General features: G+C 41.9%; 1 protein-coding gene across 43 annotated transcripts in view; it reads left to right on the top strand.

The window, feature by feature from the left end:
• adgrl2a (adhesion G protein-coupled receptor L2a) overlaps positions 1-19,325 on the top strand; it is a 118,612-nt gene that overhangs the window by 30,556 nt on the left and 68,731 nt on the right. For 42 of the 43 annotated variants that reach the window (XM_037769312.1, XM_037769327.1, XM_037769334.1 and 39 more), the window contains one exon: positions 4,515-4,701. In XM_037769312.1, coding sequence (XP_037625240.1) covers positions 4,626-4,701 — 76 coding nt within the window. In that variant the 5' untranslated portion in view covers positions 4,515-4,625. Of the gene's footprint in view, positions 1-4,514; positions 4,702-19,325 lie in introns of those variants that run through there. The other variant, XM_037769315.1, reaches the window with a different exon arrangement.

Consider the following 19,325-nt stretch of genomic DNA (forward strand, 5'->3'; position numbering starts at 1 on the left):
TTCTTAAGAGGGCCAACTGGGATCCTGCAATTCACAATTTTGTCACTCAGTTGTCGATTATAAAGCATTCTGTTGTATTGTGAATATATCAAGCACACATATGTTTGAAGCCTCTGGGCCCATACCCCCGTGGCTTCTCCATTTCTCAGAGTACTTAAACACATGTCTGCAATGACTTCATATTTAGCCCAAAACAGCGCATTGCCTGTTGACATTTTAGCAATCTGTGCTTAACAATCACAGAAAATTGCCTTCATCGCTTGTCTGGTGCATTAGAAGCAGCCGCGTTGATCATGATGCTCTTCATCATCTGTCTATCCCCCCTCCCCGTATAAACTCCTAACCCCAGCACAGCACACGTTGCCGATGCTAAAACCCGCTCCGAAATCACACCCAAGTCGAGGGCTATTTAAGAAAACAGCCAAGGTGCGATCTCTGTCGGTTTCTGTTTCAAGGCGGAGCGAGAAAAGAAACCCCCAGCTGAGAGGGGAGACCTCAGCACGTTTAATGAGAACGGCAGTCTCCCTTCTAGTCTGCGCCTTTGGTGTCTCAGCATGTTAAACACTCACAGCATGATGCAAAATATATTAAAGTATAGGACTGTTATCATCGATTTACAGAACACCCATCCCCATGTACTAGGGATCTACATCTGCATCGTTTTTTTCGTAGCGGGGGGTCTCGGCTGCCTCGGAGGCAAAACTGCGTAAAGGCATTTTGTCTTTGTCTCCGCGTTCTGACACAGGAGGTCTGTTGAGCACGCCGCCTCTTTTTTACACTAAGCAGTGATGACAGGGGAGCAAGAATAATCATATTGATTCAACGCTGTTATCTCAGGCAGAGACTTATAATAGTTTGTTTACATATGTAAACACAAGCACCCGCAGCCACCGAAGACACACAAATATAGTGAAATGCACGCTTTTTTACCTGTTTCAGATGTAATTCATGTTTACTCAGGTATATGGTATTTCATTTGCAAAACAGAGGAATAAAACACTACCTTGTGTTGATCGTTTTGGGGTTAAGAAGGCAATGTGGTATGAGAGAAGACAAGTTTTGGGTTAATCTGTATTGGGACAATCAGTGTGTGCACGTGCACACTCTTATCATTTACAACCAGAGTAAGGTAACTAATTATTGCAACTACCATATAAAGACCATAACCAGGTTATCTATCTGGTGTCAAGGTCGTAAGCCAAGCAGGCATAGCATCAGTCTTTGAAATTGCACTTGGCAGGTATATCCCGTAGTGTCTGTGTTTTGATTCTGCGCACGTACCACAGAGGTCATGGAGTGAACCACATGCAAAGTGGGACTACATTTGATAAAAGAGTGACAAGGCTAGGCATGGTGGGAAAATAAAACTAATATTTCTGAGTGACAGTGAAGCGAATTTAATGCTACAACTAACACCTCAAGTGATAGTTCCTGATGTGGGAATCTGCTTTGTAAAAACGTGATGCTAAAAACAATTATCACCAAAGATGTCGCTCCAATTTCCTGTTATATTACTATTTCCTGTTGGTCTTTATATGAAGTTAGATATCAAACAACTCATGTAAACTTACTAGGGAAACCGGGCCATTGTGATCCACGTAAACACCTTAGACAAACTGTTACTTTAAAGGTTCTCTATACCATATTAAGAGCGTGTGTATGACTGATTTAATGAGACACAAATAAGACAGAAGTGTTAATAATCTGTAAAATACTACAGCTTTTTTACTGTTGATGTACAGAGCAGTAATCTTGGATGTTGAGGTCGTGGTCGGTGAGGTTCGTCCGACTTTCCGAGTCGTAAAATCCCACTTCAGGGGGCGTTCCAGTTCAAATTTCTGACTGGGAACTCAGAAATTCAGACTTCCCAGTTTCAATAGAATGCAGCATTTTAGTGCATGTGAGCTTGCCCTACTGGCTAGCTCACCGCCTTCGCTCTGCACTGCTCTCATACGGAGGTTACAGCCGATAACGCCGTCCCGACCGACGGCGCAGTTGCGGAAGCGTAGCACCAAACCTCCCGTTCCCCCTCAGGTTAACACTGTTAGCTCTGTCAGCCGTTATTTCACTGTTAACGTTGTTAACACTGTTAGCTACGAGCCGCCGGCTCAGCCGTCACCATGTTGAGAGGCTCTGCGGAGGCAATAGAAATGCTCCCAATCCCAATTTAGCACATTTAAGCTGAGTAAATTATTTTGTGCATGACAATATAATGACTGACTGGGATTATTATCACTCGCATGTAAATGAGTGCGTGATCTAAGTGTTGTCTGTCTCACTAAGTGGACAAAACAGTAAGACTTTGTGTGCACGGATGAAGCCCCTTAAGCCTATATGCTCACTATGTTCAGCTTTATAGTGGAGCCAATCTACTTAAGGCCTCGTTATACTGTATGGACCTCGAGTGTAGGCTGATTAGTCGTAGCCTGATAGACTTAATTGGTGCCACATGCTCTGATCATCTAAAAGACAAGGGCAAGCGTTTTGTTGGAATCCAATATGTTTGGTCTCCGTGATCAACTTTCATTTGTCAAGTCTCATGACTGCATATTATTCCATAGAAACTAAATGCACTGTGGCTGCATGTGCTCTGCTCCTGTTAACCTCTTATAAATGGCTCTAAAATTAGAGGTCTCAGGTGAGACGTAATGTCATACTAGATGAGCTGATTATGGCAGGCTTAATTATAACTTTGTTGGCTAATGTGTGCGCTCCGCATGTTTTCTCCGTGATGAATTATTACCCTGTCTGAGATCTCAGACAAAATAGATCAAAGACTCCTCAGGCCGCGGATATTCTCCAGAGTGGAGGAACCAGCCGAAGCTGACTGTACATGACAAACAGGATTCCTCACCGTCTTTTCAGTTCTCTTGTTAGCTGCTCGCATGACGGATAAAACTCTGTCCCTTGAATCTTAACAAACAACTGCAGGGCTGTACACACACACACACACACACAAGAAAATGACATGTTGTTTTTGAATGTACTAAAAAAGAAGAGAAAAAAAACAGTTTCTAATGGGGTCCTGTGTGCCTTGTTGCCAGAGTGATGCCATATCCCATGGTGAATGTGCTAATGGTTCATGGGAGTGAGAGGACCGAGCTTAGCCCAGCAGTGTAAACACACAGACAAAAGGGAGCCGTTAGGAGTGTGAAACGCATGCCTGGGCGCGCAGGTAGGCATTAGGTTTCACCCTACGCAGCTCCAGCACTGTATCCATGACAGGGAGGAGGCCATTTGCTTTTGTAGCGAAAGAGAGCAAAAACAAACATTCAAACAGACTTAGTACTAGAGGGACAGGTATGGATGAGCTGGGGAGAGAGGAATTCTGGTTTGTAGAGATGTGAGGCAGAGGGAGGGGGTGGCAGGGAAGAGGCTGCTGGGGAGATAAGGTGGTTTGTGGCCAGTCACAACAAAGAGAAATGACCATTTGCTCGGTAGTGTTTCTTTATTTGTTTGTTTGGCTAGGGCGCGGGGGTGGAAAGAGTCACAAAGCATCAGTCAAGTAGAAGTACTGTTACATTTGAACCTCTGCTGAAGTAGAAGTGAAGTACCAGTAGTAGGAAATTCGACTTAAAAACACTATAATGTAGCCGATTAAACCGTGGATGCTTAATTAGCCATGTAGATGTTCTAAAAATAACTAATAAAAATAAAATCATAATCAAACAAGACATAGCACACCTCTATTATAAAATATATTTTTTTCCATTTAGACACCAACCAAGCTAATGCAAACCAATATGACTGTAGCAGCAGGATGAAAAGCTTTTTGGCTAATGTTCACCAAGCAATTACCATGGATATTTTTAGCATTTAATGTTACTGTCAGTTAATTTAACATTTCCGCCAAGTGGTTGTAGAGTTTTGACTCCGTGTCAATTTACAGTCGGTCAGTTCCTCCTGATGCAACTCTTCTGGAGGGTCGGCAGAATTTTTTTTACCGTAGGGCTGATTTGAACTTTCACTCTGCGGGAAGCTTTTGTTCCACAATACAGTGAAGTCAAACCACATCACTTTAAAATCCCTACTGATATGTCCCTTTGTGTTGTAGGAAAATAAAAATCTTACATAATTTAGATTTAAAAATTGTCAAAAATGTATAAATATGTTCTTTCTAATAGGTACAGTAAATATAATTTGACACATCCCTGATAAGATTAGCATCATGAAGAGATGGACAGGGGCGGGCCTTATCTGTTTGATGACAGCGCTGGTCCCGCCCCCTTCCCGCCTGCGAAATGGTTAGCATTCAGCAGCCATTAAGGGATTTCCCTTCTCAGGATTATTGACCTTCTGGGCTTATTTCAGTGGCTTTGCGTGGGTTTGTAGCATTTCACAGCTTAAGGTTTGTCACATTTCTGCAGTGGAATGTAAATGCAGCATCAAGTGCCTTGTGGCAAGAGTGTGACAGGGTGAATTCCTCTGTGAAATCACACAGGGACAGAGCTCTCACCACGTTGGAATAAATTTCATCCCTGAACTGAACATCTCTCTTGGTCTCTGCTCCACAGGTGCGAGGATCAATGATGAGCATCTCTGAGACCGGTTGGCTTGGACTTTTTTAATCAGAACCCTTTTTAGTCACAACACAAACCTGCCACAAACCATCAACACCGGGCGCCATGGCATGCTCCCTGCTGAATCTACACACCTTCTGCTGGTTTCTCATCACACTAGCCCAAGTGCACTCCACAGTGGGTAAGTACATATGTTGTGTTTGTGTTCTCTGAAAACATACGGATTTGTTCTCATGCCAGTATAGCATCCTTTGAATGAGGCTCAATGACAGCCAGTGCTAGAAAATATTGTTTGGCTATTGTCTTATTTAGGAAGATAGCATGAGCAGTGAAATTGTGACTCCAGCCAAAGCTGCTCCTCAGAGTGCAGACGGTGCTCGTGTAAGTAATGCAGCTCTGAGGACAGTGGGCACAGGCGGATGGGGGATAATCTTGAGTGGTTTCATTAGTTGGTAAATTGTGATTTGTCTGAGATTTTCTGCTTGAAAGCGTCAGTTGTTCCCAGTGGCATCAGAGCTGGATCCATTTGTAAATTCCTCGCTAAAATGTTCTGTCTCGTGGCAGACACACACAGATTTCACACCTCGAAAAATATAAAGCCCGAATGTGTTTTAATCATAGTGCGTTTAGCTTTGATTAAATCACTCTCAGCTGTCTCGTAATTACAAGATTTATGCATCCAAACCATATCTCATAAACTGTATCCTGTACATGTTAGTGTTTAATCACGTGAATGGAGGTGCATTGCTTCAGATGTTTGAAAATTGGATTTTGAATAAACTAAAGTTGGCATCTTTTGCAGTGCAATTTATCAAAAGAGCCACTGCAGATTGGGCTCGTTGGTGCCAACTGTTGAAGCTCCAGCCAACTGTTCACTATACCTGCTTTACTGATTTTCAAAACACTCAATAATGTCGGATTATTGAATCGAGTTTGGAAGGTATTGATTTATCGAGATGCTTGATACGCTGTAGCGAGTCACACTGCACTGATTTAAGTTACCATATGTGTTTTTCATATATCATCTCGCTTGGTTTGGATCTTTCATGTAAGAAGTGCGTGGTGTGTGGTCTCTCTAGGCTTCAGTAGATTGAGGAAATGCAGAAAGTCACAGAAAATCACTTAAATGGCTGTGCATAATATGTACTCCATATACTATATGTTGGCGCACTGACATATCGTTTCACAAATGTCATGTAAAGATAACATTTTGCAATTTCAAGGCCTAGGTATATAGAATTAAACATATTCAGGGGACAGGAAAGATAGTCACTACCCCGGAGAGTTTCTGTCCCCGGTTGCGGGGATTCTGGGTTCACCAGGCCCTCCGTAGAACTCAGCTGGTAGTGTTTGAAAGGTGGGAAGCCAGGTAGGGATCTTGGCGTTACACTACTAACTCCTAATGGTCAGAATGTATGGTTTGGCTTGGCTTGACTCAACTCACTTTTGGTACCAGGTTTTTTTCTGTATTTCGTTTTGCACTGTGGATAGTACCCGCTCAGTGTATGTGGGATTCTCAGCTGATCGCCATAGCGATGCCACCTGATAGTGCTGTGACATCATCTTCAACGCGACACTCACTGGATCCTTTCATCGGCAACCAAACAGAGGAACGTCTGCACTTCTTCAATTGTGTGGGGTAGTGTAACGTTACACAGTTAAATGTTACATAGTTTAATGTCACATAGTTTAACGTTGCAAAGTTTAACGTTGCAAAGCTTAACGTTGCATAGTTTAACGTTGCATAATTTATTGTTGCGTAGTTTAACGTTGTGTAGTTTAACGTTGCGTAGTTTAATGTTGCGTAGTTTAACGTTGTATATTTAACGTCAGGTAGTTAAACGTCACGTAGTTTAACATCACGTAGTTAGACTTCACGTAGTTTACCGTCACCTAGTTTAACGTCACCTAGTTTACCGTCACCTAGTTTAACGTCACCTAGTTTAACGTCATTAATTAAAACGCTGTAGTTTTGTGGGCTGCCATTTTTAAAAAATATGGGTCAAGTTCATATTAAAATTGCGATAGCTAATTGGCGGTAGCTTAACTGACGATTCTCTCTGACCAATCAGTGGTCTGCAGTGTTTTAACTCCACCTTCTAGTATCAGCTCAGCTCGCTTGGAGTCTCCACTGAGGTGGTACCAAATAAAGTACCAGGTACTATCCACAACTTTTGTTAATGGAAAACCAAAAAAGAACGGTTCCAAGCAAGTCGAGTTGAGTAGAGCCGTGCCGTACCATGCACTGGAAATGTGCCATTGGTAGGATACATTTTATGAGACTTGCTGACAGGTGACATGTGATTCGGAGGTGACACTCCCCAGGCAAACAGAACGAGTAAGCAGTGACCGTAGATTAGATTCAACTTTATTGTCATTGCACAAAGTACAGGTACAGGTAGTGCATGAGGAAATCAGGAGAAAGAAGGAGTAAACATACCAAAGTAATAAACCCATTTACTGATGACATTTGTTATTCACCTTTCTGCCTCTTGTTGGTTCCCCTCCGCCCTCACCTCCCTCCCATTTCCCATCCCAACCGCAGAGATCAGTCCAGAAACAGTTCATTACAAACAATATCCCCAAGTAAACATGCTTCATTAAACTGCGTCTACCCCTAATATCTTTTTAATGCATTTTTATAATTGAATTAAATGGGTTACTGGAATGCTGTAAATAGTCTTAAGTTTGGTTCTTTTTCCCCTCGTTTTTTGTGTTTGAAGGAAGAGATACTCACAGCCAAGATTGAAACCGTAGCTGTGGGGGATAGAGTTCCTCTCTGACCTCCTTCTATACAATACATGTCTCATCCTCCACATTTTACTGCATCGGTTCCACAACTACACACGACTGTATTATCTGCATTGGCTCAGCTGACTCGCTGTCATTCCAGGCCTTTCATCTCCCATTTCCCTTATTTATTCACGTCTGAAAAATTGCTTGTATGCATCCACGACCCCAGAAGCCTACTCGGTGACATTAGTTTCTACAATTGATTTGGCTTATTATTTTAATTATGCTATATATATATATATAAATAGTATACTGTATATGCCATAGTGCTATACATATCAAAGGAGCCCTAGGGCTTAGAGCATTTGAACCTAATGATATGGATATAGAATTAACCATGCTATACTGGAGATATCATTTGTTTGTTTTTTTCCATCCCTATTGTGAACCGCTTCTCTTTAAGTGCACTATTGTTTACAGTCATGGCACAACTGCTAAAATTCTAATAATTATTTTGTTATCATACAGTAGTTTCATACACTGTGATTGTTTTACGATCTTGGAGCATAAATTTGAGCCGTTGCCCTTGTTGTATGTCCGTAAACCAACAAAAGCCCAGGAGGGCCTTGTAGTGACATAGATACTGTAATCAAAATCAATATCAGTATGGACATAATGATAATAAGAGATTAAATATCATCTGGGGTTTTCGTCATAACATACAACCCAAACATTTTCCCAGTTTTAAAGGGTCTGCAAGATTTCACAGACTGGAGGAAAACAACCAATCAGAGCCGAGCCGGAGCCTGAAAATGAGAAAGTTTGTGACCCGGCAGCCATGTTGAGATCAGTTGAGGAAATACCAAACACCGCCCACCAACCAGAGCAAACTTTCTAATTTTACAGCTAAATAGTACACTACAAGATGTTTCTAAAAACATCTGAGGCGAGAAATAGGCATTACAGTAACAGAATATTGATTCATATTTTCTATCTCTCTGAAATGACCTGTGATTGGCCAAAGTCTCCCGTCACGGGCTAGATTTTTTAAAGCCTGAAAACAGAGCCATGAGGAGGTGCAGAAGTCTAGTTTTCTCTCAGAACACTTGAATTACAATATGCTAAAAGCCTATATGGAATTTTTGCCCAGTGATGCCAAAAACATTCTGCCTACTGCAGGATTAAGAGGCACAGATTTTAGTTAATTTTACTCATCACATGGTGCACTATCCAGGCTGTTAAAACAGTTGCATCATGTCTTCTGTGGCTCTGGAGGGAGATTTGCAAAGTCTGATGATGCCATCAGGGGTTATCCTGGCTAGGGCTTGAGACGTTTTCTTTTCATGAAACTTGACATTTTAAGTCTGCATTACAAACTGTGTGTGTGGAGTTTGAATGACATGGGTATTTAACAGGCAGGGAGGGTGTCTAACAAAAGATATTAATGAGTTGCATCAGGGAAGGGGTTGGAACCAGTTTCTTTGGAGCTTTGTTAGGGAATAAAAGACCAGACATCTTGGCCTTTGCTGCATCGATTTTAACTTTTTTTTAAAAAATCTGTGTCCCGCAAGCTTCTTTATGAAAAAGTGAAAAACGGAAATTCTGGACTCCCCCTTTAAGTCATTAAACAGCATTCATTTATTAAGTCGTTTTTAACACAGATGAGCACTTTAAGGTAGGTGAGAGAGGTCAGGAAGTACCAGACATCTCTTTCTATCACTTTAATCAGTATGCTTTACTCCGACCTGCTTTGATATTGTTTTGCATCAACACCGGTTTGCCCTCAGGCATTCATGGTGATCTTTTTTGAAGCTGCAGGTTTATTTCCTTTTGTCCTACCGGCGTCCTCTGTGGATGTCACCATAGCAACCCCACCAAAAATGAGATGAAGGTGTAATTTATGAAGTAATAATGTTTTTTTTGCAAAAATGTAAAAAAGAAACGTGGCGATTCCACCTTGCAATAAATGGTAAAATTGGCTCACATGTCTTCCGAAAATAATTTAGTCAAGTCTGGTGGGGTTGGAAGGATTTGTCTGTATCAGCGACAGAATAACAATTCACACCTAGCTCAGCCACACGCTCTCTTCAAAGGCTTCCCCCGAAGATTGTTAGAATTACGGTGAGACAGAATTAGAGAGCCAGAGCAAGGATTCTGTGTCGAGAGGCAGGGAGGGCAACGTTTGCAACATGCCAGACAGAGTGCCAAGAATAAACCAGCAGAAAATGTGTCAGCGATCAGAAAAATATGATCAGCTTCCTTATCATGTGGCTTTACAGTGTGCAAACTGCTTTATAGGAGTACAATAAAAGCAAAGTAATGTTAAGTAGGTCATGGGGACTTTACGTAACAGTGATTCAACAACAGTTGTTCTCCCTAGATTGCATGTTGTCATTCCATCGCTATGGGGCTTGCGGTGGTTATGTCTGTGAGGTTGAGGGTACATAAAGAGTTGGCCATAATATAAAAGCTGCGTTTCAGTGGCAGAACTTGTTTGAACAAGTCTGACACAGAGAATTTCTGTTCCCTCCGTACACCCTGAAACCACACTATTGTTTCTCCTCAAAAGCTGGAAATGTTTGAAGTACTTGAGATTTCTCAAGGGCAACAGGGAAGGGCACCTTTAAAAGTCCTCTTTTTGTACCATGTGAAAAGAAAAAGAGGAGAGACTTAAAGCCTTCATCTCAAAGTGAATGGAGGGAAATAGACAATCGAGGTGTTCTGAAATGTAATTACTGGAAGTAAAAGCCCTGGGCTTATTGTGAGACCGAACCTACAAGAACAGGATCCAGCACCTCCCAGTGCTGTGCCACCACCCATTTGCTTCTGTTAGCCTTTTCTTGTAACCATGAAAGCATATTTATAGTACTCTCTGAAAATGGTCATTCCTTCATTTTTTTTTTTTTTTTACCTTTCCTGCGCTCATTCCACAGTTAACTGTATTACGGCAGGCTGATAGTGGACATGGAAAGCAGATTAGTATCTAGCAAGTAAATCCCATCAGGTGAACATCCAGATATCATAAGCCTATTATTCAGAGGCAAAGATACTGCATCTGTGCTGACCAATAATCTGCTTCTCACTCTCTCCACTAGGGGGCCTCTTTCTCAGCAGCTTTGCTTGTGCGTCTTAAAAAGAAAAAAATCAAAATAGTATCCATCAGTGTGTGGAACCGCGGGCAGTAGGCCTGTTCTTTTGAAGTACTAATTTGTGCCAGAGTTGTGTCCGTGGTACCCCGCTGGGCGCCACACTCCTGTTCCCTGACCACTTAATTTGGTATTTGAGGTACTTTGGAAAGGCTGGCCCTTAGCTAATTTGTTAAAAGAAACAAATAATTTCTTAGGTAATTACAATATGAAACGCTTATTTGCCTATTAAGCTAGGTTTGTACAGCTTTCATATTGGAGACGGCACTAAAACAGTTAAGGCTAAAAGGGTGAGTCTTTCCTTTGTCTCGTGTGTCTTTAGTCAACAACTTCTGTCGGTTTTGTCTTTCCACCTCCCGCTTGATGTCATCCTGGTTGTTTGCGGCGGCAGACTGTGGAATCTGGCTCCCCGTGGAGCCAAGCAGGCGTGGGGCCTGTGTACGAAGGCCCGCCATGCTGTCACGTCTCTTTCATCGCCAGCCAGGCTTGGCCAATAAGGAGATAAGGAGACAATGACTGGGAGAGCAAGCAGTGGCAAGGTGTAACCACAGCCCCTGGGTCTCCTCCCTGCCGAGCACTTCAAATCCTCATTAGGATTTTCAGCAAAGGAAGGAGGGATTTTCTGGATTAGGGCTTTGTCACCGGTGGCTCCAGGTTGGTGTTTGTCATGCAAGAGCATGGTGGAGCTCTTGACATGTTGCCACCCTCCTCCCTCCCACCCAAACACAGGCCCTCCCTTCACCTGGCTAGGCAGTTAAAAGATGTTCCACTAACCCAGAAAGCATGCAGCTCATAATTATTGCCCTTGCCAAATGTTTTTACCGCCATCCTAGTGGCCTATGTTCGGTGTGTGGGTTTTGGGCTGCTGCATCAGCATTCTTCTTAATGGTTATTTATGCAGAGATAACCTTGGGAAGCATCATTAGTTTGTTGTGTGCTGTCGCCGTCCATAACTCATGCTGGGAACTCGGCCATGACACCGACGCAGCAGTTCAGACAGGAGACCCGACGCCTTGTTTCTACTCCAATTGCTCTCCTCCGTGTGTTAGTTATAGCGGGGACACTGTAAATGGTATTTTATGAGGCTATTTATCCCTTAACTTCTCACTTATCTCAAGGTTCCTGAGTTGCGTTGTTTTTCTCTCTTGCAAGGATGTGGCCATTTGTTTAATTAAGTCATGAGTCTTGCAGACTTCTCACACAAAACAACAGTGTTTCACGACATGGCGCTCAACCTCTAACATGGTCCTTAATTGGGTTTCAGACTTGTTTGGGAGAGTGGTTCAGCGTGACAGAGCCTCCGACTTAGTGTGAAACCTACCTTCTCCCATCATTCTCGGTGCTGATCTTTGTGGATAATGGGCATTCACATGGGTCTCACGAGGCCCTCGCTGGGTGGGATCGCAGGCACCCTAGATTAGTCACCTACCCACATGTCCCTATCTGCCTTGTCTTTTACCGTCATGCTTTGTCTCACTTTGTTCCCGCTCAGGTAGAAACATGTGGGCCCCTAACAAGTATATCCCAAACAATCTACAAAATATGTTCTGATAACCCATCCAGTCTCCTCTCTGAATCCCAAACACAGAACCTTATCAATCTCCAGTGCAGTGGTCTATAACCAAAGACCCATTATTCATGGAACATTTATTGTGTTGTGCTTTTGTTGGTTGTGTCTGATCGGGCCGTAGCAGATGTGACTAGCAGTATGTGGGCATCTTTGTATGAGCAGGCTTCAATTTGTCAGAGATATGCCTCCAGTTTTAAAGTTTCTGTTTTCTCCTGTCTTCTATATTTGTTGCTTGTTGTGGCAGAATAAAAATGTGTCTTTAACTTTAGCTGCAGGAACAGATTTTAACGGTTGTGGTATATGTGGCACAAAAGGCGTGTGTATTGAGAAAATACCACAGTCTCTTTAGTTAGTCTAGAGCCTGTGTAGTGGACATCAAGGACTGCAGACAGACCTCACGCAAGGACTGCTCGTGAAGTCTGGAAGGGGCAGATGAGGAGAATGTTTTTGATTATCCAGTCTAGATGGTATTTCAAACAGGAACCAGCATGTTCACCTTTGCGCCAGACAAATGAGCCAGCTCAGCTGGTCAAAGGGCAAAATGTAGCTTGGTTTCCTGTTTGCTACTGTAATACTGTGGAATTTTAAGGTGATTAGTCTGCAGCGTTCAGGTCACATGGAGTGCAGCATTGCAATATTCACTTGTTACCTACATAGACCTCAGCTTTTTCTGTGAATTCAAGACTGCTGCCAACTGTTATCATGAACTATGCATTACCGTGCATGCTGTGTCATATACTGTGAATTACATGCTTTTATCAATGTGTGCAATTTAGTCCCTCTGCACCGTCTGATTTGAGCAACCGAGGGGTGAATGCATTGAAGTGGTTTTATCAGAACTGCTATTTATGGAGCCATTGACTCATGCCTGTGCGTTTTTCCGTCCCATATCAGCTGAAATACCCAGTGTAAACAACAACAATCTGCAGGTATTCAAGCGGTATGTAATCACGTTTTCATTGTGAGGGTGCTGTTGAAAGGCATGTTCACCGAAGCACAGGGAAAGTGTGGTTATGGTTTGGATGCCATGCAATGAAAAACTGATTGCAGAACTAGTAATGACAGATTCTCTTATAAGAACATAATACATCCGAAGGCTTAAGATCTCACAGATTTGAACAGTTCACGCTCGAGAGTCAGATGCAAGATATCCCTGCTTGCCCTTAGTGGAATCCTCTTTGTCCTCTTGCTTTCAGTCTTGATTTAGAGCAGCTATAAATCCTGAAGAGGCTCCTGTAAACGAGGGGTGGTGAAACTACGCCCATAAATATAAAGGATTTAGAACCAGCGCCTTTTGAAGGAACTCTGAGTGCCCATTTATGAAGCTTGTTAACTTGCAGAGTTTCACTGGTATTTTCCCCTTTTGCTCAAACTTCTTATAGCCTTTTCTTTGCAGTGAAGAATGTCCAAAAGCTGCTTTACCAAAGCCAGGCTGCTAAAATATGCCGCGAGACAATAATTAAGTTGTTTAAACTCATTGAACCTTTTGTCGGTCATAATTTAGAGAAGTCATGGAGTGTGAGTTTATCAAACATAGCACACGTCAGGTGCTGTGGTAGATCACTTCGACTTGACCGCGGGAGACTCGGCTTTTGACCTTCTGAGTCATAATGACCCCTGAGTGCGTCCATATGTCAAGGGCTTGGGCCTCTGCTCTTAAGCCCCCCTCTCAAGTAAATAATGGGCTGAAGAAAATAGTCGTCAAAGGCAGAGTTCCCCCGTGGAGACGTTACAAATCAATATCAAATGATATGTCGTTTTGAATCAACCCCTCTTAGTATATAAGTTGTTTTTTATAATACTGACTCAGCCCAGCTGGACCATTGCCTTTTGCTTAATAGTTACTCTTGTATTCTAATTTCCATCACACACACGCAACCCCCCACAAGCCCCCAAATTATTTTTAAATGGCCAACAAGCAATAATTAAGGCCGATAAGCATGAGAGACATCTGATAAATCCTTAAATGAGAACTTCAAAGTGCCCCCGCTGTGACATGTGAGGGCTGGAAACAGATGGAGAAGTGAAGCAGGCTTATAGTCTGTGGACTTGATTCAAACGAGGTTAATCCAAATCTGAAAGTTTCTAATAAAAAAATGTTGGGGGGAACCTTCTTTTGAATGTTATAACAATCAGTACACTGAAGGGGAAAAATGCATATGAGATGGAAGGTCATCAAGATAATATCCAGCCTTTGGATTATAATGAATAGCAGCCAATAAATCCTTGATGAATTGAAACAAGAGTAAAATTCAATTTTCGCTTGGCCAGCTTTCTCTCCCAAGTATTATGAGATGGAATCCTTGAACCGCAGGAAATCTAAAGATAATAGTCCCTTGATTAAAAGAAAAAACTTATTCTTTCATCAAAAAAAATAAATACCATTGTTTCCTTTGTGTTGCATTTGTCTAAGAAGTACCCTGTAGCTGTGCAGGATATATGCATAACCTTGAGTCAGTCCAGTGAGGAGACAAAAGCCTAGGAGGCCAATGTATCCGAGTTAAGTAGGATTGTGTCACATAACAATCCACCTAACCTAGGAGTCTGCGGTGTAGTCTGAATAAGAGCTGCATAAAGAATTCAGCTGGAGCAGCAGTCGTGTCATCAGGGCATGACTACCCAGTTGGTCAGGGAATTTAAATGCCAGGTGGGGGTCAGTTGAAGCACTGGCTGAATAATGTGGCACAAATGCATACACATGAGTCCCGGGAAGAGGGACCACTGCTGTGGTCTGCTTGAGGAAGTGCACTCTGGGAATGCAAACCAAGCAGATGGACCCTTCTCATTTGTGTGTACTGCCACTGGTGACCCATTGGGAAATGCTTCCTTATTGAATCGAGGAGCATCAAACGCTTCATTGGAGCAGAGAAAGAAGTCTGGGCTACCCAATGTATCTCAGTCCACTTTTTTTTCCATCATTTGTAATGGAAACTGTGGAAATAATAGCAAATTCAGTGTAAAAAAAAAAAAAAAAAGAGAACATATGACTCACATCCTTATCACCTTTAAACTCTGGGTCATTTGATATCTTCTGAAATTGTGTCACTGATAAGGCTGAGTAATGAGGTCCAAAGAGCTCGCTGCTGCTAAAAGGCATCGTGACTCTTAGCAGGGACTGCACTATATCAATTCTCCTCAGGAGTGACTCATCGGATCAGTCCACTACTAATCGAACAAAACACATTTTAAAGCGCTATCAGCTCACTTTCAATTTGCGCCATTTCAAGTGTAAGGTTAAATTCTATATCATTTCTTAATTTAGTGAAGGATTTTTCGAATTGAACCTAATTTACCTCAACACCGCCATAATAAAATTGGCACAAAGCCTCGACCTATCCTTGGTAATCTTTAAAATGCATTGTAATTTAGGGCTGAAATCTACCCATTTGTTAAGGACGAAATTTACTGTTTGATGGTCATCGCAGCCATTTCATTACCAGAAGATGTCCTTGCGTTTTTGTGTGACCTAAAAAAAAGCACTCCCCCCTCTCTCTCTCTCTCTCTCTCTCTCTCTCTCTCTCTCTCTCTCTCACACACACACACACACAAACACACCCGCCGCCTGGCCCCAGGGCTATCCGATATTAGACAGTGAGATGACATTGTGTGCTTGTGCGAGTGCAGTCAGCCGACATGTGCAGATGATGTGAAGTCAATAATGCATTATGAAAAAAAAAGGGGGATTTATGACCTTGATGAGCCCCATAGAGCTTAATTAGGCCTTAAGGTTGATTTACATACAAGTGTACATGGAATTTGATGAGGCTGTGTTTTCCTGCTGGTGCGGTGCATTTTCATTTTGTCTGGCGGCGGCATCACTTGATGCCTTGTGATTTGTTCAAATTCTTCCGGATTAGAAAGAAAAAAACATAAACCTTTCTTGGCTACCAGACTTTGCTGGTGTCCATGTTTTTGTTTTTTTCTGAACACAGTAAAATCATCAAGTACTAAGCTACAGGATCATATTTTTTTTTTTTCTGTGCAGTGATGGCATTTCCTGTACAGGCTTATGTGTCTACAAGTGCTGGTTGAGAATGAGGAATAGTAGAGTGTCTGACAGGGTAAATTTCCGCTTAAAGAAGCCCACTTTAACACCAAAAGGTGGGGGAGGAAAGGAGTCTTTTTTTCATGCCGTCTATTCAGAGAGAAATGACAAGATCTTTTTCAGAGTCATGTACCTATATCAAAGATGCTCCTGATAGCCCCCCTGCTGTTGCTATGGAAGTAGCGGAGATGTAAATGAACTGGAGTGAATTGGATGGTGGAGAATACAAATGAGGTTGGAATGCTCGTTCCCCTGCTGCTCTTTGCCTCTTCGTCTTCTCCCAATATCTCTCTCTGCTCCTGTCTCCCTCTCTCTCTGCAAGTAGGCTTCAAAGACCCAACATTAACTAGTATTCCACATATTTTGACACTACGTAATGTGATATGGTGTTTTTTTTTTAAAGGCTTCAGATCAATTTTTCTTTTCAAATATATATTTTTAGGGTGGGGGGAAAAAAACGATACAGCATGGTATCGCAATATTTTGCGTGACAAAATTGTATCGAAACATGGACGTCAAGTATTGATCTTTTCTCATACGAACTATTAACCTCTTGACAATCAAGGTTCTTTATTTGTCATTTGTCAATTCCAGCAAAGCAGTCATTGGCAATGAAAATCTTCTTCGTCTCAGGTTCCTTCAACAATGCTCATAAAATATGTATATATAAAAAGGGAAATCACACAAGTAAATGTAAAAGCAAAATGATAACCTATGGCATGAAATACTGCAGTTAAAATAAATATAAACATAAGTAAATATAAAATAGTAATGTAAATTTGTAATTTTGTAGAAGACAATGAGAGGTACTAAAAATATATATACAGAGGTGTAGACAGGAATGTAGTATCTATAGAGAAGTAGTAATAATATATATGTAAATATACACAGAGGAGTAACAGTTTGTAAAACAGTGTGTTAAGTATATAAGGTGAATAAAGGTAAAGTGAGAATGTTAAAGTGGTAAATCCTGGCCACTTTTCTGTCTTTCAAACGTTGTATTGGGCTCAGTCTTAAAGCTAGTGAATACACTTGTCTCGTATGAAACTACAAAACCTAAGGAATCCATTGGTACCAACCATGTTATGGTAGCTTGTTAGGAACAACGCTAAATAACGCTCCTAAATTTTGGCGAGGAAAAACTGGCATGGTCATTTTCAAAGGGGTCCCTTGACCTCTGACCTCAAGATATGCGAATGAAAACTCTGAGATGAACAGAGTGAAAACTATATCTTATTAGATAAAACAGATGTTGCATAACGTGCAGTTGGAAAAAGTAATAAATTACAGTATATGTTATCGTAATACTCAGCATATCGCAAAATGTTTAAAATCACAATAAGATCGTATCATGACTTAAGTATTGTGATACTATATTTGTGTCGTTGGGCCTCTGGTGATTCCCACCCCTAATGGCTTTGTGCAAATTCCTTTTTTTCCCCAGTCTGGTACTGTGCACCGTGCTGATGGATGGATGAAATAAGAACAGGAAAATCAATGTTTTTTCCCCTACAGAATAACTTTGGCTTCTTGCTGATCATCTCCGATATAAATATGAGCTAAGATGTCGTGTCAGTGTAATCCCTGCCGCATAAGTCATAGTTTCAACATCGGTTGTCAAAGAGTTTAATAATCTACAGATGTTATGGGCTGAATTACAAGGGGAGAAAAAACCTCTACATAAGTGACTGTCGTTTGCTGTTAGCCGTGCCCAAAAAAGTGACATCAGCTTTCAACACACAAAGTGGAGAAAAAAAAATAGAAACACAGTCTTGAGTTGAAATTAATGTTAAGAAATTCAAAAGAATAATATCTGTCAAAGCAGTAGTGTAATTCTTTTTTTTCAGAATGGCCACACAAAGTCAGCGGTCTACCTCATATCCTGCTGTTTGCGGGATATATGCAATATTTTCTTTCTTCCCCTCCACTGTGTGGATCTGACTTCTTAAGAATACATGCTGTTGTAAAGGATATCTCTGGATTATAGAATCAGCACTGTTGGAAGAGTCTTGACTTAAAGGTTTCTTTTCCTTCACAGACTTCCTTTGCTTGTACCATAGAGAGGAGCGAGGGAGGAGGGAGTGGGGGGGGGTGGCAGCTAGACTCAAGCTGCGTTTCCTGTGGCTCCAAGCTAATGCTATAGGCCACACTTTTCTTTCACCCCAAATCCCCCCAGCAAGCGACCTTGTCGGCTCAGGAGTGCAGAATAATGGCGGGGCCGAGCAGAAATGCTAGCTCATTTACAAGCAGCTGTTTAGCTCTCATCAAAAACAGCGAGGAAAATCAAAGGGCTGCGTTGACGGCAGACGACAAGCATCGCGGAGCGTCCCCGTCGCATTTCTCATCGGCTCTCGACAGAAAAAATTATCTGGTTTCACATCAAAATAATCTGGAGACCTCTTTTGTGCTCTGGCCACAATGATGGCAGCGTGAGTGGCTGAATAGGTCTTTTGATCAGTCTCCGCTTTGCCCCTGGACTAACTCTGGAAGCATGTGTAACTCAAGTTACAAAGGGTCATTTTAATATGAAAACCTTTTACTGGAAGCAAGATAGTCCTGATGAAAAGCAGAATAGTTCCTCTGTCGTTTATGCTGCATAATCAGCACCAGGCAATAATGGAATACTTTTATTTAATTGGGAAAGTTTGTTGTCCTCATTAAACGTACAACTGTTTTCAGAAGCTGAATTTAAGCTGTGTATGCTCTACACGCTTTTTATGTCTGTAGTATGTTTGTCCCTTTTGGGTTTGATCATAATGTGTCTAGTTTCATGGGACTACATGGGAGAAGGTCCCTACATGGCTGATGAAGATCCTAATGACTCCTCGTTTGTGTGAAATAGGAAGACATTTTGTTCATTACCTCTGCTTCACTGACACTCATATCCTACCAGATGGTCACTTTCCAATTGATTTGGCTCATCTGTGGAGAAAAAAAAAAATGAATTAAAACATTACAGCACCAAAGAGACGGCGCATAATGGGTCCACTTTACATACGGGAGTTTCTCGCAGCTCTTCAGCTGCGGATTCTGTACGGGCCTAATGTAATCGCAAAGGTTACACATGGTAGTAAATGCCAGTCCGGGACACTTTAAACAGAGGTTCCTCTTTGGTGTAATAAAGCGCTATAACCCATGGAAATAGAGGTCCTGTGCACCAATCGATGTCAATTACTAGCATGTGATAACAGCATGTACAATAAGCACGTGTTAAAAGGTTGAGTGATCATGGGCTTTAAAGAAACCAAACAGCTGTTTTCTAGTGCAATGGTTCCCAACCTGGGGTCCGGGCCCCCATCAGGGGGGCGCCA

The sequence above is a fragment of the Sebastes umbrosus genome, chromosome 5, assembly GCF_015220745.1.
Source record: "Sebastes umbrosus isolate fSebUmb1 chromosome 5, fSebUmb1.pri, whole genome shotgun sequence".
Taxonomy (NCBI): Eukaryota; Metazoa; Chordata; class Actinopteri; order Perciformes; family Sebastidae; genus Sebastes; species Sebastes umbrosus.